The sequence below is a fragment of the Ochlerotatus camptorhynchus genome, unplaced genomic scaffold, assembly GCF_037179485.1.
Source record: "Ochlerotatus camptorhynchus isolate MF236.1 unplaced genomic scaffold, CSIRO-AGI_Acam_v1.1 ptg000550l, whole genome shotgun sequence".
Classification (NCBI taxonomy): domain Eukaryota; kingdom Metazoa; phylum Arthropoda; class Insecta; order Diptera; family Culicidae; genus Ochlerotatus; species Ochlerotatus camptorhynchus.
In genome coordinates, this window is record NW_027041033.1 from 1920832 (window position 1) to 1943560 (window position 22729).

Below are 22729 nucleotides of genomic sequence, written 5' to 3' on the forward strand. Positions count from 1 at the left end.
TTAAGGATGGCGTTTTTCCGGATGCCTGGAAGCTCGCCTCAATTACACCAATCTTCAAGTCCGGTAACATGCACAAAGTGGAAAATTACCGACCTATCTCGATCCTGAACTGCTTGGCCAAAGTTCTCGAAAGTCTTCTGCATGAGAAGTTGTATCCAGCTGTTCAATCCATAATCTCAGAGTTTCAGCATGGATTCATGAAAAAGCGCTCGACCGTCTCTAACTTGATGACTTAGACGAACACTCTTATAGGTAGCATCGAGAAGCGTCAGCAAGTGGACTCCGTTTAAACCGCTTTGGTCTTCCACCGTGGATAGTTTGTTGGTTGAAATCATACTTATCATCCAGAAAGGCTTTCGTTAAGGTACGTGATTCCAGATCCGAGGTATTCCACATACCATCGGGGGCTCACAAGGGAGTCACCTAGGACCTCTCATTTTCGTTCTGTTTATCAACGACGTGTGTGATATGCTAAGTTCCTGTAAGTTGCTATATGCGGATGATCTTAAGCTGTACCGTGTGATCAAATCGACCGTGGATTGCTGCGCACTACAAGCTGATATAGAGCGATTGTCATCCTGGTGTCAGATGAATGGAATGCAAGCCAATGCAAAGTGATTACCTTTACCCGCTCTCACTCTCCGATCATTTTTGATTACTCTATGAATCAATCGCCGCTGCAAAGGGTTAATGCCATTAAGGATCTTGGGCTCATCTTGGACAGCAAACTACGGTTCAACGAGCACATTTCCATGACAGTTGCAAAGGCCAACTCCAGGCTAGGATTTTTGCGCCGCAAAACTGCACAATTCGACGACGTGTACGCAGTGTTCTTGAATATGGAGTACAAATTTGGGCTTCATATCATGCTGTTCATGTACTGCGCATCGAGAGAATCCAGAAACAGTTTATAAAGTTTGCATTACGACGTCTGCCATGCTGCCATGGACAAATCCAGATAGCTTACCTCCGTACGAGCATAGATGTGCGCTTATTGGACTGCAAACACTAACAAATTGCCAAGTCTTTCTCCAGAGGATGTTCATATTTGACATCAGTGTTGTTCCACTCATGATAAATATGATATCAATTTGCTCTTAAAATAGATCCGCACTCACTAGTGATATGCAATGGTAATTCACTCAAAACATCAATCGTTACAATCTCAAATGACTCGCTTGAGTCATAATAAAAAACTCGCTTGAGTCATAATAAAAAAACTCACGTGAGATTTTCTGTCATTTTCTTTATCTGCTGGTGTGCTACGGGTGTGTGTTAACTTGGAAAAAAGTGAAAATGGAGCGACGCACAACGCAGAGATCCAAAATCGCACCGGCTATTTTAGTGACAGAGGACAATAAATTCCGGTGTGTCGCTATACAGAACTGTGACTATGTTCAGAAAGGGAAATTGGTTCATGGTAATTTTGTGCGAACAAATCATCCGGAGAAGTTGGTATTCCTCGGCCTGCCAGCTCTTGATAAGGACTCGGAGCCTACGCCAAAGCGAAGGAAAACAAGAAAAATCAGTGTCGAAACATCACAAACAAACGTGTTACTCGGAACGTTGCAGCTGGTAAGTGCTCATTCACTTCCTTTGAGCTACCCTGAATGGACGGGATTCAAAACCTTGGTTGGGCCATTGTGGCAAGCTTCTAATCTGTCAGTGAACAGAAAAACTTTGACCGATATGGTCGATAAAGGAAGCGCTCTAGGAAGGAAATTCCTCGCAGATGAGATGAAAGTTCGTCCACTCCATCTAAAGATTGATAGTGTCTCCAGACGGAAGATGGAAAAATAGTTACTAGATCGCTTCGTAGGTTAAAATTGGCGTACTTGAGGCACAATCATAATATTCATTTTAATTCCAGTAATCAAGGAAATGGTAAAGAGTCACACGACGAAGAATCTTCGCCAAACAATCATTGAGGAGGTTATCCAACGATATGGAATACTGTCAGAACAAATCTAAACCAACAATTGAAATAGACCGAACAACCAAACGTAAACAATGGCTTTAAACGCAAATTCCTCGAGAATCAAAGCACATTCAAGTAACGTAACACCATCATCTGATAGAGCAAACTTCCTTTTTCGAATGGCATTGTTAGTTTACGTGGAAGTGTTTTGATTCTCGAGAATTTTGTGTTTAAAGCCATTAATTACGTTTGGTTGTTCCGCCTATTTTAATTACTGGTCTAAAAATATTGACGGTTGTCCATGACAACGGCGCAAACATGGTGGCTTCAGCTACAAATCTGCGCGAGTATATCAAAGAAGGCATCGCAAGTCTGCTGAAGAAGGAAACCTCAGCCTTCGATGAGGTAATCGGAAATTCGTCCAGTCATCGTTTGGTGGACCTGGTGGAAACGGATGTCGCTCTCGAAGAAACAGCAATCGATATGGAAGTAGAAGATGAACCTCAAAAAGATATCGAGCCAGAGGCTGACGAGGAGGTTGGCGAAACAGACGAAAACGAGCCAGACGGTACCCAAAGTGATTTTGATGAAGACGACGAGGAAATTTGGTCCGTTACTGCGCTGCTCACACCTGCCAGTTGACTGTATTTGATGTCCTTAAAAAGCATTGCCGCCAAATCGAGAACGTAAAAAAAAAAAACAATGTAAGAAAACTCGACTGGGTAAAAATAGAGAAGTTTTCTAAGCTCACAAAGCACATCTTCCACCTATTCCTGGAGCGACAAGATGGAACGCAATCTTCCTTATGTTGAAGTCTCTGCGAGAACAAAAATCATTCTTTCTAATGCTCCAAAATGATTTCGAGGAACTCAGTTAGTTTTAAAACAGATTACTTCTATTTCTCTTTGTTATTTCATTGCATTTTGTATTTAAGATTTCTTAGAACACTGGGCGATTATTGATTACCGTTAATTACAGAAAAGTTATGCAGCGAATTTTAAATAAAAAATGAAGAACTAATTCATTGCTTTTTAGAGTGGTTTACGATACCCTCTCTTTTATCAATCAATGAAATAGTACTTCTATCGGCTTCTCCTTATTTCTTTTGAACCTCTTGTTTTAAAAAATTATAAAAAATAAATTAAAAGAGATGGACTCAAAACTATTATTTGATTGATTTAAATAGGAATCCTTAAAAGTACAAGGGCCTTATTACGGCTGTCACTTCACGGTAAAAAGGAAGTGAAGGGGCATTGGTAATAAGGGCCAATGTGGTAATGCTTTTAGGGTATCAAATTACAAGGGCCCTTATTACCGATGTCACTTCACGGTGAAGTGACAACTTATCACTGACGGTGAAGTGATTCCCATTTGATTTATACGCCAATCACTTCACCGTGAGTGACAACTGTCACTGTTGTGGTTAATGCAGTCACCGGGCGGTCCCTTGTTTCAGCGTGAGAGTATTCGTGAACGAGAAGAATATATAGGATAAATGTCAGTCGAATTGTCAGACGATACAAATGTCAAATGTAGAATTGCTTTGTCATTATCTGGTGAATCGAGTGCAACATTATATATTATTACGTAAATATTATACTACAGTAAATTAGTACCTTTTATTTGATTTATATTCTTGTTTCTAGACTGGATAAGAGAAAATTGAATTCTTTATTTGTTACATTCATTGGTACATTGTGTAAGGAGACTAAATGTAAGAAAACATGAATTTATATTGTTGCTATCCTAACCTTAAATAAATTTGCAGCTTTGAGCTATCTTGATCGGGAACACAGACGAGTTGCTTTGAAGACCTCCGAAATAATTTCAACATAATCTCAAAGATTTATAGAGTACCGAGAATGGAGAAATCGTTTGTTCGTCAGACTCGTTCCAAGACCAAGGCTGCCAAACAGTCTAATCTCTTCGGTGAAGAACATCTTAGTACTTCTGAACACGATCTGGACCTGACAGAGGATGGATTTATGCCTTCGATGATCGATTTTGAGCACGGACAGGATCTCGAATGTGCTGTATGTGATCAACCCAACAATGCAGAATTGTATATGGTCCAATGCGGAGGATGCAAGCGTTGGAACCATTTTTCGTGCGCGAGGGTGGATACAAATACTGTCTATTCGAAGGAGTTTTGCTGTGCGGAGTGTTCGTCGAAGAGAGTACCAGAGCGATCAGCTAGGTCGGGATCTGGTCGATCGAGTGCTACAAGCGGTCGTAGGTCCCACATTGACCGTGAAATCCAACGTCTGGAGGACGAGAGGCGAGCTGAAGAGCAGGTAGAACAGGAGCGGATACAGCAGGAGAAGTTGCTGATTGAGAAAGCCGCTAAGGAGAAACTGGAGCGGGAAAAGCAGTTCATAGCTAGAAAGCACGAGTTGCTCCGCCAGCAGGACGATGACATTGAGAGCTTTGTGAGTCGTCGTAGTAGCAGTAGTAGTATACTAAAGGTGGAGAAATGGGTTGAGCAGCATATTTCCCGCACCGGCGCCGTCGGTGGTAGTGAGAAAGAAAACATTCCAGAGTCGGTCGAACCACAAGAGTCTATCCCTGTTGGTTCGTCTACTCCGTTGGGTGGTAGCGCAATCACTGCTGGAAATCAGCAACCAGCTGCTGACGAGCAACGGGCATCTGTACCCCGTACGATCGAGAGCATCACTATTGGTGACAGTCCGGAGGAAGATTTCCCCAAGTTGCATTTGGTAAACATTCAACCATACACGCGGCTTTTGGAGGAGTCAGGACCAAACTTTCCAAGTATTGAACTGACCTTGAAGCGACCGAATACCGGTGCGAACCCGAAGATCATCGGAAAGTTAACGAACCCTATCTCTCGCCCTACCCCCTTTGAAAAATGGACGCGTGAGACAAATGAACTTCAAAAGCGTGGCAAAGCGGAACTGCAGCAAGCATACGACGAGAAGAAGGAATTAGAGAATCGATTACACGAAATTGAATCGAACTTGAAACGGCAACGTCACATGGAACTAGAACACCAGCAGGAGAACGAATTGAGGCGAAGGCGAGAAATAGAACTTGTAAACCGACTGAATCGACTGGAGGAGCAGCGTGCAGGAGAGCGGCAACAGCTACAGGAAGTGGAAAACGCATTGAAAAGACAACTAGAGGATAGTCAGAAACGATATCAGGCACTGGAAACCAAACGGCGGCAAGAACATGCTGCGCGAGAAGAAGAGCTACGGCGACTTAAAGAACGAGAGCAGCAGCTTGCTCAGCAACTGGAATCGGTTCTTCTACGAGAGAAAATCGGACATCCATCACATGCAGCATTACCGGAGTCCACGGGAAGTGGTACATCTCTGGCGTCCATGGTGAGTGATTCTCGATTTCATAGTTTCGAAGCAGATTCTGTAGCGTATGCGGATAGAAAGACACCTTGTCCTAGTGTCATTAGTACGGTGGGTAGAGCAGGAACACCTTGCACTTTTACCATAAATCGAGAGATAGGGCCGACAAATGTAACGCAGTTTAATCAATACCACCCTCCAGGGTTAGACAATTTCGGTAGGACTAATTTCTTGAATGCCCAATACGGACCTACGCGTCAACAGCTAGCAGCTAGACAGGTGATCCCAAAGGAACTCCCCACGTTTTCTGGGGATCCTACTGAATGGCCTCTCTTTGTAAGTAGTTACCAGCATTCAACAGATGCATGTGGCTATTCAGACTCGGAAAATTTGCTGCGTCTACAACGTTCGTTGAAAGGAATCGCAAAGGAGTCGGTGAGCAGCTTTCTGCTACACCCATCGACAGTACCTCAAATTATGTCAACTCTACAGACCTTGTATGGGAGGCCCGAGCAAATCGTGCATCACATGGTGACCAAAGTTCGTGCCACTCCCGCACCAAGAGCGGACAAGCTGGAAACTCTAATCCAGTTTGGTCTAGTTGTCCAAAATCTGTGTGGACATCTACAAGCGATTGGAATGGAAAATCACCTTTCCAACCCCGTACTTCTTTTCACCGTGAAGTGACAGCCGTCATAAGGCCCATTGTCATGAAATTTTATGCAAACCAGATCGATGCCTTAACTGTCGTATGTTCAATATAATATAGGACAGTTAGGCATCTACCGTAGGCACTGTAGGTCCATGATTTTCAAAAGGGATTTAGTAATTTTCCATCTGCTCAAATTTGTATGGCAGTTTACAACACCTTGTTCCCCACTACTTTTTCGATTTGTTTTGACGTCCCTGACCTCTGTGAAAGATTTGAACGAATCTAATGTAATGATTTAGATTTTCGAGTGAACTTTAAAGAAAGCTCATGTGTTTATCAAAACCATAATTTATTGATGTATTTTGTCCTTACCTGAGACATCAATTGTACAAAATATGCAAAACAATATTTTCGAAGGCCAGAAATTGATATGATTTCTGTGCAAAAAACTCATTAACCATTTACGTTTGACAAAGTGCTCCATAAAAACCTATCAGGCGTATGAGATCAGTGAACTAAAGTCCTACAGTAAAAGTATGGCCATCTATCAAAAGTTGTTTCAATCGAACCGTCAAAATGCACCGCTTTGCTCGATTGGAACAGTTTTTTTTTTCAGTTTTGTGGTGATAGTCGTCTATACTTTTGTAAGAGGGCTTTACAGCGAACTTGCGCGAGGTGACTTGCTAAATGCTGAATTTTAAATCATTAATAATTTTGGTTTACGTTCCTACGTTTCCCATACACTTCACAAACAAATTTTAAAGTTCTCTCACAATACTCACAATTCAGATAGCACTTTAGCAATCTCTATAGCTGCTTGCTGCTGGTCGTTTAGACAGTTTGTTTTTCATTGGCCTTTCTGACGTTTATAACACGCACTCTTGAGTAATCCCATTTTCAAGTGAGAAATTTGTTATCCTCACTTTCGCTCCAGCCAAAAATATTGGTTTGTTATTCCTTTAAATTTATCGAACCTCTTAACGGAATCCCTTTATGAAGAGCTTTGAGTGGGTTGGTTTATTTCCTTTAAATTCCGTTATAATTGCTTATCTTTTGACAGATACGCGTATTTCGTCTACTACTTGCAGACTTCATCAGTGCCAAGTACTCAACACCACTTTGTTGGTTTGTTATTGTTATCCTCGCTTTTGGAACATCAATTCATCAAATCACATTTAGAATGTACTAATGTACTATTAGCTGAGTGGTAGCTGGCACCTCGGCTAGCACACAGTGATACCACTCAAAAGGAGTTGTACTCAAAAGGAAACGTTTGTATATTTCGTTTCATTGAATGGAAAGTGCATGGGTATAATCCTTTGAGAGTGAAAAAACAAGAATAAGTGAGTACTGAGTTGTAATGTTGCATTGCTTGGGTTGTCCATAACTCAAATGAGTGGCGAATTTAAAAATATCAAATGAGTGTTAATCAGTGCTGATATTTCGTTGGCGTGATATTTGTGATACAAGTGATTTTCACAACACTGTTTGACATGATTAGTAATCATATTGACTGCAGTTGTTTGCTCGGGAACATCAATTTCCACACTCCAGCTCGCCGTCTCCGCAACTATTACTTTCTGTGGACTCCCGGACATCGTACTGCTTACGGTTATAACAATCCTCTCGATATATGTTGCAGACTGTTTAATAATGCGTGTGATGTTTTTGATTTTAATATAAGTAGACCAGTTTTTAAGAATAGGATTAAGTCACTTTAAACAGTCTGTATGGCTAAAATGTCAAAGATGGTGGTTAAATAAAAAGAAATTGGTGAAATTTTTTTCTCGATTGATCAATGCATCCTGAAATTACGAATCATGGAACTTGAGAAAAGAAAATTAATTGTCCACAAATATCTAGAGAACCCTTCGTGGTCTGCCTAAAAAATAGCAAAAGTGTTAAAATTCCCAAAGTCAACGGTGAGTCTTGTAATCAAACGTAACAAGGATACTCTGAGTGTGGAAAGATTCGACGCCCACTTGGCCCCTGACTACGAATATGAATTTACCTGGTTGCGTTTGTATCCTCCGTTACGATGGGTAGACACCAATTTACTCAGGTATGCTAGACATACGCTAATAGCACTCCTGTTTTTTTTTTACATTTACCGTGGGGACGTCATTTTTGATTCGCCCCGGTCCCTTTCAAATTGTCTCATAATTTATGAACGGTCCAAGGGGTAATCAACTGTGCACACTGTGCCTAAATACATCATGGCACACTGATCGGCATGTCATGGCACACGATGACAAGTTTGTCACAAAATATAACATAAAACGGCATCACTGTTTTGCGATAAAATTTTACCAATCGTTGCTAAGGTTTACTACTTCGTTTACTTCAAAGTAAGGGGAAAAGGGAAATTTTGTTGCCAGTGCCATTGCTATTTTTTTAATATTAAGATATTGTGTAATTGACGAGACACTTCATGTCCTTATGCCTTTTGCCGAATGAAATTTTACAGAAAGTCCTCACGGCTTTTGAGAGATGTTCATAGTTTTGAAAGAATTTTTGTTATTGCGGGAGTTTAAACGAATTAGTCAGAGTCACCATGCCACGTAAAATAGGCTTGAATACGTGTTACCCCCAGATGGCCATATAATCCGAACCGAGAGCCAATTGTATGGGTAAAGAGTATTGTAGAATTCAGCTCCGATTGCAGGGCTCATGTACGAACTGTGGAAGCTGGTGGAGTCAGTAGATCCCGTATTACCGGTTCGCAGTCTCTATACGCTCATTCGCGACTGGGTGTTCGTTTCACTGATGGAAACAGCAATTAAACAGAAAGATGCTGCTAACAGAATTGTAAAAGTAGCCTACGTAAAAGTTAAAGACTAATATGCGATTCCGGCATGACCAAGAAAAGAAATAAAATATGAAGGAACAGCAAGCAGATACAAGGAGATGGTAGTCATCAAACGACTGAAACCATTATCAAGAACCTGGACCGACATTTGGATGCAGTTGGAAATTATTCGTTGGCTAATCTCAGCGGTTTCCTGGGTCTCCTGTTCAAAAGGTCTAGACCATGGACGAAGTTGTTTTACTCCATCATAAAAAAGGTGAGGCCAGTTCAGACGAATTCAGTACCCAACCACGATTTCTGACACTGGGAAGCTAATGCAGTCTATTGTTGCTTCTACTATCGCCGGCACTTGACAATGCATAGAATCTTCCACTCGCCGGCGATGCATTTTCCACTTGCCGGTTGGGTACTTGGTTTTGACAAACGTCTGCCAGAACGACTAAAGGTTCATAGCTGTCTTCTCCTGTTCCAGCTTCTGTCATCAGTCACACTTCTCTTTCTCACGGAGGGGCTGTATTTCGAGTATCACTTCCTTGAAGCGGATGACTGGCAACGAGTTCGTTTAATATGGAAATTTATCTAGAAATTTATGTTCCAAAATTTTTCCGTGCAAGAACTTGATATTGTAAACAAATAAATCTCAAAAGTCATAACTGAAGGGATGCCAAACTCATGGGATACTGAGACTGATACCTTGATTGTCATACTTCGCCACGTTCGGCTCAACGCTTGACCCAGCTTTCGGCACAGATAATGTACTCGGCACAGATTGAGATGTGCAGAGTTGAACACCTCTTGGAACGGTTCTTATATTTGACATTGACGGTGGATTTCAAAATGACGTTTCACATTCACCTAGTGGTGTTCAATTTTTAGTCGAATATTTTAATCGGTTATATCATGCCAAGTAAGCATTCAATTCTTCAGAGGATTATCGACCATCGTTCAAACGTGTTCTGCACACTAATTGGTGGAAAAAATGACAGCACAGCAAACAAAAAATTATTGACTGGTTATTAATCGAGTTATTTAAAAATGGGACATCACTGATTTTGCGTGTGAGGGGGCAGCAAACGCATAAAAAGCACACTCCATACATGCGTTGATGAAAGGAACCGAACACACAGGGACCACGAAAACAACGATTTTTTTTTCTAGATTCATTCCATTAAACTCTAATACTAAACCCTCGGCAAATAGTAGACCCTTTTCCATGAATGGTTGACCGAAAATCTGAACTCTCGGTCAATAAGTACTGGTGTACTCAATTAAATTTGACAGGTGAATCTAAATAATAATTGCCAAGTGCTCGGTATTCCAAACTTTCACCAACATTTTGAACGAAATCTCGGCTGTTGAATTCTCGACAATTTATTTTGCCGACCTCGGTGATATAAACTTAGTGTGTACGAGCCATTTCTTCTTTGCGGAGATAGACTAGTGCACGTAATTTCCGCGAAGCCCTCAAAACTTTTTAAAATCCCCGCAATAACTGTTTTCCATTTGGGACGTCGCCCAATTAGCGATCTGCCAAGTTAAAAGCATCGCAACGACAAAACCCCACAACGGGCGAAGGATGACCTACCTCGATTGTTGTTGTTAAGCGGCCGGAGCGAGCGCTCCCGTCCCGCTGCTGCCGCTTGCTTCCCATCACCAGTGCGTGTCGACAGGGCTTTCGAGTACCGTCGGAAATCGTTCATCCCTCGGCAGAGGGTTCGCGTTATGAGCGAATAGGTGACGGCTAGGATTAGTAACGGTAGCACCAATAGGATTACATCCAGCAGTAGATTGTAGGCCCGCTCGTAGCCCCGGTCGAACCACAGCTCCCGACACTTGTGGTGACCTAAGCAAAACAAAACAAACTGTCCATTAATGATAAATTCTTGCTGCTCAAAGCCTACCTTGATTGGTGGGAATCAGTTTGCTGAGCACAGCAATCGGTAGCATGAAGAACAGACTACCGCACCAGATGAGTGCGATCAGCCGATAGGCGTGACTGAGCGTCTGCCACCGCCGGGACCGCAACGGATGACATATGGCATAGTAACGCTCCACAGAGATTATAACTAACGTCCAAGCCGATACCGCCACCGACGAAGCTGTAATGGGAGAAAATTGAAATGGATCATTTTAATGTTACTGCTCGCCATCGGGTTCGCGATGAATCGATTTAATATGCCAATCACGTACACGCTCAATCCTTGAGACGGTTCATGCCAGCCATCGTGTGGATGATGCAACTCATCTGTACCTACAGTTACGGTGTGACATGTTTTTGTGGATTGAGGTACGGACCTGTCTGTAATGCAGCAGCCACAACACGATTACGGCATTATCTCTGGTTGTTAATTGAACGGTGGCGTGAGTTGGATGGGAGATGGTAATCTGAATACTATGGAAACAGTTGAAGTTAAGGGGGCTTCGTTATCCTCTAATAGGCTAGTAACCGAGAGACCACACAGAAAAAAATTCTGAATTTTAACTATCGCGTAAAATGTCCATTCGTTTAATTTTGAGCTATACTTGGCATAAACAGCGAAATCGTTTACAAGCTTGCATACAATATTGCTAATTTATGCGATATTGCGCTTAATTTTACAAGAAATATCGCGTAAATTTATGCCAAATCTAGCGTTAATTTTATGTGCGCTATATCTCGCTGAAATTTACATGAATTTTTCGAACGGTGCAGGATATTAAGATTAGCATCCAACCTTCTCGGTGGTTGTTCGTTCCATGGGATGAATCTGGAGTGTGCGTGTGTGTGCGAATTCATTAAACCCAACATGCGACCCAAACCCAAGCGTGCAAGAAAAGAATGGAAGGAAAACATTACATGCTCCGATGTTGCCATGTAGGCGACTCTTCACTATGCGATAGTTCATATCCGTGCTGGGCACAGTGGGTCAGATGTGGAGTCTAGTGGGATAAAATTAATAACTCTCTTAAGGCCCAAGCGCAATGACAGCGGAAGCGGAACGGCAGCGGCAGCGGAAAAGCCCGATCTGAGTAAGCCTACTTGTCGGATTGAAAACTAGTTAGAACCAAATCGACATCGGTTAGGCTTCTTGATGTCATTTGTGACAACTGTCAAGCTTTCCGTTTCCGGTCCGCTGCCGTCCACATTGCACTCTTGTGGCTTGTTGTCCGTTTGTAAGGGCGAAATATTGGCAAATAAATTTGGGGGTTATTGGAGACACGAGATTTGTTAATTTAATCGATTCCATCAACAGGCTTCAATAGGCCCCATTGACGTATGTATGTAATATATGTAACGTTACGAAATGGTTGCCGATTTGCTCATATACCGTCAATATGCAGAAATAGCTCTATATATGTCCAAACTCCCAAATCTTCCTTTTGACGCAATGGTCGATGGTGTTTGAAATGCAGCTCTGCAAAACCAACTGTAAGGGTTGTATTTTAATTTATTTGATAAAGCTCAACCGAATTAACTTAACAGAGCCGAGGATTCATGGTCACTATACAATACATCTTAAAGCTATAGTCAAAAGGTACCACACAATAAACACTTTATCTTCCGCTATCCAAAAAGCCTCCTCCATCAGAACTGGAGCCGCTTCCAGTAGTTTCATTGTATGGCAAATTGTTGTACGCCAACGAGGGTCAGAGCGCGTCCATTGCAGCAATGGACGCAAAACGTGGTCAGCACTCACACACTCATCACAAAACGGTTGCTTTCCAAAGTCGACGACGCATCGACCGAAAGAACTGCTGGTGAAGAACAATGAGGAGGACCACACAATGGTTGCTGCCGAGTAAACAGACGATCGCGTAGCACACATCGAGAGTGGCCTGCTTTTGTCGACAGCCGAGTGAACACTGAACTGTAAGGGTTAACATATGATATCCTAAAGGACGACATGTAATTGACAATCGTCACTGACAGCTGCTTTTGGGATTTTCGAAAACTGAACCGAGTTGGAGACCATGTTCGCATGACAACACATAACACATTCAAGACAACATTTAAAACATCTAGTCAGATGGAAGCTCGCAATATAAATTGAAGAAACCTGAAGCTATTTGAATAGAAAAGTAAATGAAAACAGCATTTCAGCGCATTAGCACAAGAGGATTATCCGTCTCCCCACTTATTTCCAGTATGCCTGAGTGATACAATTGATAAACCAGCGGATCGGATCGTATGCATCAAGCAGTTCGATCCGTCTTCTACCGAGGCTTCGAAGAATGACAGTTATTATCCGCTTGTGATTTGTTTCGTGTTGTGCTTATGTTTGAAAGCGGATGTTGCTTCTTCTTATTTGTGAAATGTTGATGCATAGACGAGTGCACTTTTTGTCGAGTGAGTGAACTCAAATCCATCCGTGCACTCGTCTATGCCATGATTTCTGTGAATCAGTAATTTTACTTGATTCACTACACGCACAAAGCAAACCGGTCAATTTGAAAAGGGAAGCCGAGGTTTATTTCAAAACGACGCGGAGAAAAATAATCAATATCGAAAAATCGTGAAAAGTACCGTGAAACATCGAGTGATTCCTTGCAAAATCAGTGTCATTCGGTTACCCGCACCGCCGTGCGCTGTATGTGAAAATTGAATAGCAAAGTGCATTTTGGATCAACAGAAAATAGGAAAAAGTGAAATCGATTTCGGGAAAAATCTATGGCAGCCATTTGTGTTTGCTGGAAGTGTCCCGTGGTGTTCGATTTATAAGCCTGCTGCGTATCAGGTTACAAGTGCGATTTCCAGCTAGTAATCGTACCCGAATCGGATCAATTTTCCCGTCAATTTTCTTGAAGTCGGTGAAGAAGGGGGATACCGGAAGGAAGGCAAAAATCGTCTGAGGAGAACCAAGGGAATTTCAAACCTAACCTCAACTCGTCGGCTCGAGGGTGCAGGGTTGTAAATAATAACAGAAGAGAAATTATAGTTGGTGTAGGCTATCGACTGCCCGATACGGGAATTTTCCGGGGAAATTCGGGAAGACGGAAATACGCAAGCCGTTGAATCAGGAAGTGAAACCTATCGACATAGCAAGCTCTCTCCGGACCTACCATGGCAGGATCAAGTGCGGAGGCCGCAGCAAGGATCAAGCGTATTGCTGATAGAGCAGGAAGACCGGGGCTGGACGGGTCACCAGACAGACGAAAAAAAAGGACCAAACGCAAGACGGGGCACACAACGAGGAAGCCCAACGCAAAACCGTAGTCCTCGAGATGATCGACATTGGAAAAGACTTCCCAAGTCATCCTACCCTCCTTGGAAAATACCTAAGGGACAAAGGGTTCCACGATTTCTCTGAAATCTCCAAGCTAGGGAAATTCAGGTTCAAGGTTGACACCGAGTTCGAAACCCAGCTGAGACAGTTAAAGCTGGCAGATGCCAACTTGAGACTGTACGAACCCAAGAGCAGGGATCATACCATCACCTTCATCAGGGGAGTCCCCACCAGCTTCAATGAGGAAGAGATGTTTCAGAACATAGAAGCAGAACACCGAGCGACCAAAGTTCAACGCATCAAGCGACGGAGCAGGAATGGAGAGCTTCTGGACACAACGAACATCAAGGTAACAGTTGAGGGTGCGCAAGTGCCAAAATGGGTAAAGATCTTCGGTTGTAACTTCAGGCCCGAATTGTACATTTTTCGCATCCGCCAGTGCAGGAACTGCTGGAGATTCGGACATGGAGCCAAGTTCTGCACCTCTCGTGCAAGATGCGCCAACTGTGGAGGCACGCACTCAACGGCAGACTGCAACATGGACGCTAAATGCCCAAACTGCTAACTCAGATATGGAGCAAGCGATATCGAGTGCCTAGAAAGGAAAAGACACGTGAACATTCGAGAAACTATGAGGGAGAGGCAGATCACTTTCACCCAGGCAGAAACCCACTTCCCGAAGCTGCAAAATCGATTCAATCTCCTGGACCAGCTGGGAGACGAAGGAAATGAAGGTGATTTCCCAAGGCTCGGAAGAGGACCTAGGCCCCAGAGAAGACAGTCTTCTCGCTCCCGAGACATGAGTCGGGAGAGGCAGGAACCCACCACACCCAACGAGGAAGGTGAGCGTGGGGTGCTAAGGAAACTCGCTTCAACCTGTCCCATATGCCAGGAGAACCCCTTCAAGGCAACGGACTTTGAACGCTTCATCACGTGGCTGCGGCAACAATTCTTCGCAGAGGTGCGACACAAACGCTGGGTAGGAGCACTGAGAGACCTGCAACAAAGGATCGGCTTAAGGGTACAACACGCGGAGTCAGAGTTGGACAGGGACCAACTACGCGTCGACATCGGACAAGACATCCAATCAATCATCGAGGGGCAACCGCTCCAAGGAGAAACCACGAGAACCAACACAAGCTTTCACAGTGGAGTGTAAAAAGCTGATAATCTTGCAGCACAACGTCCAAAGCCTTCGCCCTGTCGATACCCGCGAAGAGCTCAGCCAGTTCCTTTCGGAAAACTCGGTGGGCGTGGCACTGTTGCAGGAAATTTGGCTCAGGAAGGAAGAAAATTTTAGATTGGCTCACTTTAGACTGGAATCTGCCAGGCGAAATCAAGGATACGGGGGAGTCGGAATTCTAGTGCACGAGACTCTGGACTACAAAACGGTACAGTTCGAGGACCTTCTACCGGTCAAAGTTGTAGGGGTCAAAATAAGCAAGGGGTTTTTTCCGCTCACACTGGTTTCCGTATACGTTCCCTCTGGATATAAACTTGGAGCCCTCCAAGTTTATCCTCCTGAACGACGGTACGACAACATGTATGTCCACGGTCAACAGAAGCAGCACAGCGATCGACCTCTCTTTGGCAACCGCCGGTCTAGCAACCAAGGCTTCTTGGGAAGTGGTCCCACAAGAATTCGGAAGCAACCATCTATCGATAGTCATCGAAATCGCAAGTGAGATTCCGGTGGCACTAGGAAAAATGAAACGGGTCAACAAGGACAAAGCAGCGGAATTGATCAACCAGTTGAAGCCTCAATACATCTATAACCCCGCCAAAATGACAATATTCGAGGATAGCATAGAATAAGCCAGCTTCATAATCAAAGATAAAAAAGGAGATTACCTGAAGCGCTGGTGGTCCGAGGACATCAACGAATGCTATAAGACCAAACGAGAGAAGCTCCGAATCTACAACCGAAACAAGAGCATAACCAACTCCAAAAAGCACGGGCACTCAAGAGGCTCATTCGGAAGGCAAAACGGGCTTATTGCCAGGAACTCACTGAAACAGTTGACGAGGACACTCCCTCCAGACAGCTGTGGAACATCATCAAGGGTTTGGATACCGCGCTAACCCAGCCGGTAAGCAGAAAACCGGAAACCACGCTGGATGACGCAGTACAGTTCCTCGCATACTACTACGATGGGAAGCTGAAACCGGTTGGGAAACCCACATCCGTAACCCCCTCCCACCTAAAGGGCTACGAAATGGCGCTCCAGGTCGAGAAAATCTTGGAAGCCCTAAAAAAGAAAAAGCCCCATTCGGCCCCAGGAGAAGACGGCATGTCTTACGGCATCCTGAAGAACCTCAGACTAGACATGCAAGTTAAGGTATGTGAGATGCTCAACGAAGTCTTCGTTTCGGAAGTAATTCCGGAAAGGTGGAGGACCACCCAAATAAAGCCAATTCCAAAAAACAAAGGTGACCCACCCAACCCAGGATCGAACCGACCCATCGCTCTCATGAACACCAACCTCAAGCTGATCAACTCGGTGATTAACAGCACATTGGCTGATATAGCAGAAGTAGAGAATTTACACCCTCCCCGATCGTTTGGCTTTCGGAAACACCGTTCGGCACAGAGCTGCGTCAACTACGTCGTCAACAAGGTGAAAGACGCCCAGCTGGCAAAGAAGGACACCGTCGTCGTATTCCTCGATCTATCACAGGCTTTCTACTGCGTGAACCTGCAAACACTGCTCAACACCCTAAAAACCTTAAGCATCCCAAACAAGATCATCTCCTGGCTTCACACTTACCTCAGCGACCGACATCTTGTCCTCAAAACAAACGAAGGAGACGCTCACAGAGAGGTTAGCGAAGGCCTCCCTCAAGGATGCCCACTGTCACCCATCCTCTTCAACCTCTACACCAGTGGTCTGCACCGGATAGAACACGAAGGATGTGAACTCGTCCAGTTCGCTGATGACTTTGCGGTGGTGGCAACCGGCAGCAGTCCAGAAGATGCAGCAACAAAAGCCAACAACTATCTATCCCAGCTCCAAACTGAGCTCGTCAGACTGGAACTCAAAATCAACGTTTCCAAAAGCGCTGCAGTCGCTTTCACGAGAAAAGACACCAGCGTAGTAAGGATCAGGATAGGACGAGAGAACGTGGACCTGAACAACACTCATCGATACTTGGGATACACAGTCGACAGGACTCTCACACACAGAAAACACATCGAGGACATCCGAGACAAAGCAGCCGCAAAAGTAAAAATAATAAAGATGCTCGGGAAGCGCAGTGCCAGCCCGAACACACTAGTCAAGATTGGGAACGCCATCATCCGCAGTCGACTAGAGTATGGAGCTCAAATATACGGAAATGCTGCCAAAACAAACCTTCAGAAGCTACAAACTGTACACAACTCGTACTTTCGCAGCGCTATGCGTTACCTAAAAACCACACCAATCCATGTGATCCACGCCGAAACCGGACAGACGCCGCTGGACATCAGAAGGGAGCTGCTCACTCTGAAGGAGCTCCTGAAAAGCACCTACCACACCAATCAGCTACAGCCTTTCTCCGATCGTTCAATCAGGAACAACTTGGGAAACGGATCCTACTGGACGGAAACGGCCGTCAAATTCAACTACATCATATGCCAAATGAACCCCAAAGACAGCGAAATAGCCTTCTTGAATAGACGGCAGTACTTGGACTATACACTGGAGAGGAACATCAAAGAGGACATGTTTGAGCACCAAAACAAAAAGGAAAACTACAGCCAGCAGTTCTGGAACCTAAAATTCCTGGAAATAAAGAATCTCTACTATGAAGACTTTCACCACCTCTATACGGATGCATCCAAAACGACGACGGGAACGGCACTGGCCACACAGACCAGCAAGTTTTGACGCAGAAAATCAACCCTAATTACACCATCACCAACGCCGAACTACTGGCTATTCATTCGGCCATCGAACTCGCAAAGGAGAAAAAATATCACAAAGCAGTGATTTTTACCGCCTCCAAGGGAGCCTGTCAAACCATCCGAAACAGAAGCAAGCAGAATGAAAACTTCCTGGCGTGGGAAATCGTCAAACTGCTGAAACAAGACAGGAACCACAAGATCAAGCTGCAATGGATTCCCAGCCACCAAGGGATTCCGGGTAACGAAAAGGCTGATGAAGAAGCGGTTCGAGCCACTCAAGGACCACAAACAAATTACAACTACCTGACACTATAGTGCGCCTCCGCCAGCAGTCATCAGGTTTCGGCATTATAAGCCGCTATTTGGTGCTGTTTCCAGTTCGCCAGCAGTTTCGGCAAATACGAGCTCCGTCTTTAACGGATCTTCACCGGCCACATCTCCGTTCGGCGGTATCAATATATTTGCTGCCCCCAACAACCAATCTATCGTCACCTCAGGCTTCTCACCGTTCTATTTAGCCCTTTGGAACACCCGCTTGCCTCGTTGTGGTCTTCCATTTCTTATGCAGATGTTAGCACATGCATTACGTTTTCTCCGCTTTCGCCAATGTTGTCCAAAAATATTTTACAACATCAAAGTGACAAGACATATTTGAGCCATGGTAGATACTAGATGGTTACAACAAACCTTTACAGTGACAACTTGATTCAGTTGGTTGCAAAACGAAGTTTGAAAACTTATAGATTCATACGCTTAATTGGAACAAGATTGCAAATAGGTTCTTCAACACATCTTGGTTCGTCAACTTTTAAGTAACATTTCGAAACAGTTGCTCAATAGGTACAGAAAACATATAGTTCACACTCTGTTGCACTAAAGTTTTAAGAAACATAATGTTTTATGGAACTCCCATTCAACAAACACAACACAAGTTAGATTTGTTGCTCAAGTGTTTCATACAATATCACGTAGCATATAACTTCATACCAATTTGAGTGTAACATGTTTGCTCCTCCCATTGGAGGCATTATTTGACAGGTCATCTAAGCAGTACATTGAAACAATTGAGTTTCATTATTGTGACCTAAAGTAAATGAAGCAACAAAGTTGAAACTTTGTCGTATCAAGATGTATTCCCTGTACCATTTGAGGGATTTCTGGGCAACTTAAAAAGAAAAATAAAAGAATTGAGATGTTTTCTGTGTTGCTTGGGTACCCGATGCCATCCTGCTGGCGAAAGCTGACATCTGGGACGACTGGATAACATCGTACAGAAAAATGTCCGAGGAGAAAAGAATATGGCACCTGGAAATAATGGAAACGCCTGGGGAAAAAATCTGGTTCCATGGATCAAACCTGAACGCAGAAGAGAAAACTATCATCGGGCGGATACGCACAGGCCACACAAACACAAAGGAACGCAGATACAAGTGGGGGTGGGAAGTGTACTTTGTTTTGGTAGAATTTATCGTGAGACCAATCCTCGCTGTCTCCCTCTTAAAAGGCGCGAACGCCTCTTCCACTGCTCTACGGTCGATTCCGATGATGTCGATGTCGTCCGCAAAACCAAGGAGCATGTGCGACTTTGTGATGATGGTACCGTTCCTCTGCACGTCAGGTCTCCTAATCGCTCCTTCGAGGGCGATGTTGGATAGCAAGTTCGAAAGAGCATCTCCCTGCTTCAACCCATCTAAGGTCACGAACGAGGCCGAAATCTCGTCTGCAACCCGTACACATGATTTCGAACCATCCAGCGTTGCACAAATCAGCCTATTAGTTTCGTCGGAAAACCGTTTTCTTGCATTATCTGCCATAGCTCGTTTCTCTTTACTGAATCGTACGCTGCCTTGAAATCTATGAACAGATGATGAGTCTGCAAGTTGTATTCCCGGGACTTCTCAAGCGTTTGACGCAGGGTAAAATTTGATCCGTCGTTGATCGACCCTCACGAAAACCAGCCTGGTATTCACCGACGAAGGATTCCTCAAGCGGTCTCAATCTGTTGAACAGAACACGTGATAATATTTTGTACGCCGAATTCAGAAGCGTGATTCCTCTGTAATTGGCGCACTCCAGTCTGTGTCCCTTTTTGTAGAGCGGGCAATTCTTCCTCCTCCCATATCTTGAGCATTATACGGTGGATCATCTGGTGCTGCTGCTCACTTCCGTGTTTGAGAAGTTCGGCCGGGAGCTCGTCATTCCCCGCAGCCTTACTGTTTTTCAGCTCTCGTATCGCCTTTTTCACCTCTTCTAGCGTTGGTGGTTCCACAGCTTGACCATCGTCGTCGATGTGTGTTCTGTTTGTAGATGCTCTCTCGTTCTCTCCGTTCAGCAACGTCTCGAAGTACTCCTTCCACCTGGCAGCCACCATCGTTTTATCTGTCAGCAGATTACCTTCACGGTCATAGCACATGGCGGGAGACGGCGCTGTCTTACTCCTCACGCCATTGACAGTTGCGTAAAACCTTCGCATATCATTCTGCTCCATACTTTCTTGCGCCTCAGCAATAACGCGTTCCTCGTACTGCCTTTTTTTTTCCTGCGATGGGTTCGTTTCTCGGCAGACACCAACATCCGGCTTCTGGCGACGTTCTTCTCCTCTGTCACTCGCTGTCACTTCTCGTCAAACCACCCGTTCCGAGGACGCCTCTGAGCTGTAGCTATCACCTCTCGTGCTGTTGTGCTCACCGCTTCGTGGGCAGCTTCCCACAGATTGTTGAGATTCTCGTTCACGTTGATTTCCGCTATCCGCTCATTCAGCTTCTGGTGGTACTCTGCAGCAACACCATCTACTGTCAAACGCTGGATGTTGAAACACATCGATCTCCGGTTTCTCGAACTCGTAACGGTCGACACAACGAGGTAGTGATCCGAGTCGATATTAGGACCCCTGAAGGTCCTGACATCTACGACATCCGAGAAATGCCGACCATCCACCAACACGTGGTCGATCTGGGAGCAAGTTTCGCCATTAGGGTGTCTCCAGGTGTGCTTTCGGATATCCTTGCGTGCAAAGTGGGTGCTACTGATGGCCATATCACGAGCAGCAGCGAAGTTTATCAGCTTCAGGCCATTATCATTCGTTGCAGAGTGAAAACTCTCTGTTCCAATGATTGGGCGAAAGAATTCCTCTCTTCCGACCTGCGCGTTTGCATCTCCGATGACAATGTTCACGTCGTGTTTAGAGCACTCATCATAGGTTTTATCCAGGCTTTCATAAAACGCGTCCTTCACGTCATCGGATTTATCGTTAGTCGGTGCGTAGATGTTGATCAGGCTGTAATTGAAGAATTTGCCACGAATCCTCAAAACGCAAATGCGCTCGCTAACCGGTTTTCACCGCATAACCCGCTTCATCTGTTTCCCAATCACTACGAAACCAATTCCTTGTTCTGCTCTATCGCCACCGCTGTAGTAGATATGGTATTTGAACGATGTGTTGGCGATAGGATCTACCGCCCTGAATTCACGTTCTCCAGATCTAAGCCACCGTATTTCTTGAATAGCAGCCACACTCACATTCACCTTTTGCAGTTCACGGGCCAGAAGGCCCACCCGTCCAGGTTCATTTAACGTTCTGACATTCCAAGAACCGGGTTTCCATTCATTGTCCTTATTTCGTTGCCGTTGGGTCAGTTGCCGAAAATTCCGTTCGTTTTTTCTTCTTCTTACTTCATTTTTCTGAGTACTTTTATAATTCAGTATGCTACCGTACCAGGGTCGCGATACCTACATCGTGTTGATGGGGCTGCCATCTTAGGTTTAGTTGACACGATTCAACATTTCTTATTTCAGCCGCTGGATGCCAGACAGACGCTGTTTAAGCCGCACCTCCTCATCCTTGCTATCATCACGATATGGGTTAATCGTGATGACATTGCCCACACCCCACTATCAGCACATATATGGGCATATACTGGCTGTCATCATCCGACACGTGGAAGCGTGAGGTAGGAGCTTGTGAAGACCAGAGCTATGTTGGACGCTCTTTCCCCTGTGGTCCTCACCATTTTGGGGGAGTTTAAATGCTGTATTTAAACTAAAAAGATTCCTTATTGCCGTTATAAAACCATAATAAATCATAGTGGAAGCCAAAAGGCTGTTAAATTGTTACTTGGGATGTTATAGTAGAGTGACGTCGTCACTTGAGTGCTCAGCAATGTTTACAATCAAATATGGACCAGTTAGGTCTGTGTCACAAATGGGAATGTATACAATATTTTTGCTTCTAACACCAGCAAGCTGCCTGTTGGCTCCGACCTTATATAAACGTCATTGATCAAAATAGGCACTGCTCGTGCTCGATTGACTCTGGCTTTGACTAAAGAGACTGGATTGAGTAAAGAGGTAACATCTTATCCATTTTACAGGTTTCTGCTCGATTGGAATAACTTTTCCTATGACTTTGACAGATAATCGATTGTTCCAATTTTGACAAGTCGTCTTTTTATAAATTCAGCCTCTTTAGCTTTGACAGTTCGTTTGGCTCAAAACCAGACAGTCCGTCCCTCTCTTATACTAGACCCTCTCTAGTGTGTGCTATCTGCCCAACAAACATTGAATGTTGAATAAGAGCTTATTCGCTTCTTCAGCTGAAAAATTGCTTATCCAGCTTTAAATCAGCTCAAATTGTTTGTTGGGTGTGTCTCCCTTCCAGGATCCAGCAATCCATAGCCAAAATATAGCATTTTTTTTCTCACTGTGCGTTGTTTCAGACGGTTGTCTGTGCCAAAAGCTTATCTCCTACGTACCGATATGCTCTGATGGTTGCATGAAGCAAGCAACGCTTTGTTGAATGAACAAAAGCCGCACAAATGGTAGGTTGTAGAATAGAATAGTTCGTGTGGCTACATGCAGCTCCGCATCGATTTTAACCGACCAACATCGAGATGACAATCTATTGTGTTAAATTATGGATTGAGCAATCCGTGGAAATA

At 44.2% G+C, this 22729-nt stretch overlaps 1 protein-coding gene across 1 annotated transcript in view; it reads right to left on the minus strand.

The window, feature by feature from the left end:
* The window catches only part of LOC135713333 (cholecystokinin receptor type A-like), a 156158-nt gene that overhangs the window by 20953 nt on the left and 112476 nt on the right, over positions 1-22729 (minus strand). The window contains exons 2-4 of the mRNA XM_065236436.1: positions 10604-10801; positions 10288-10545; positions 7490-7498 (exon numbers count right to left, since the gene is read on the minus strand). Coding sequence (XP_065092508.1) covers positions 7490-7498; positions 10288-10545; positions 10604-10801 — 465 coding nt within the window. The remainder of the gene's footprint in view (positions 1-7489; positions 7499-10287; positions 10546-10603; positions 10802-22729) is intronic.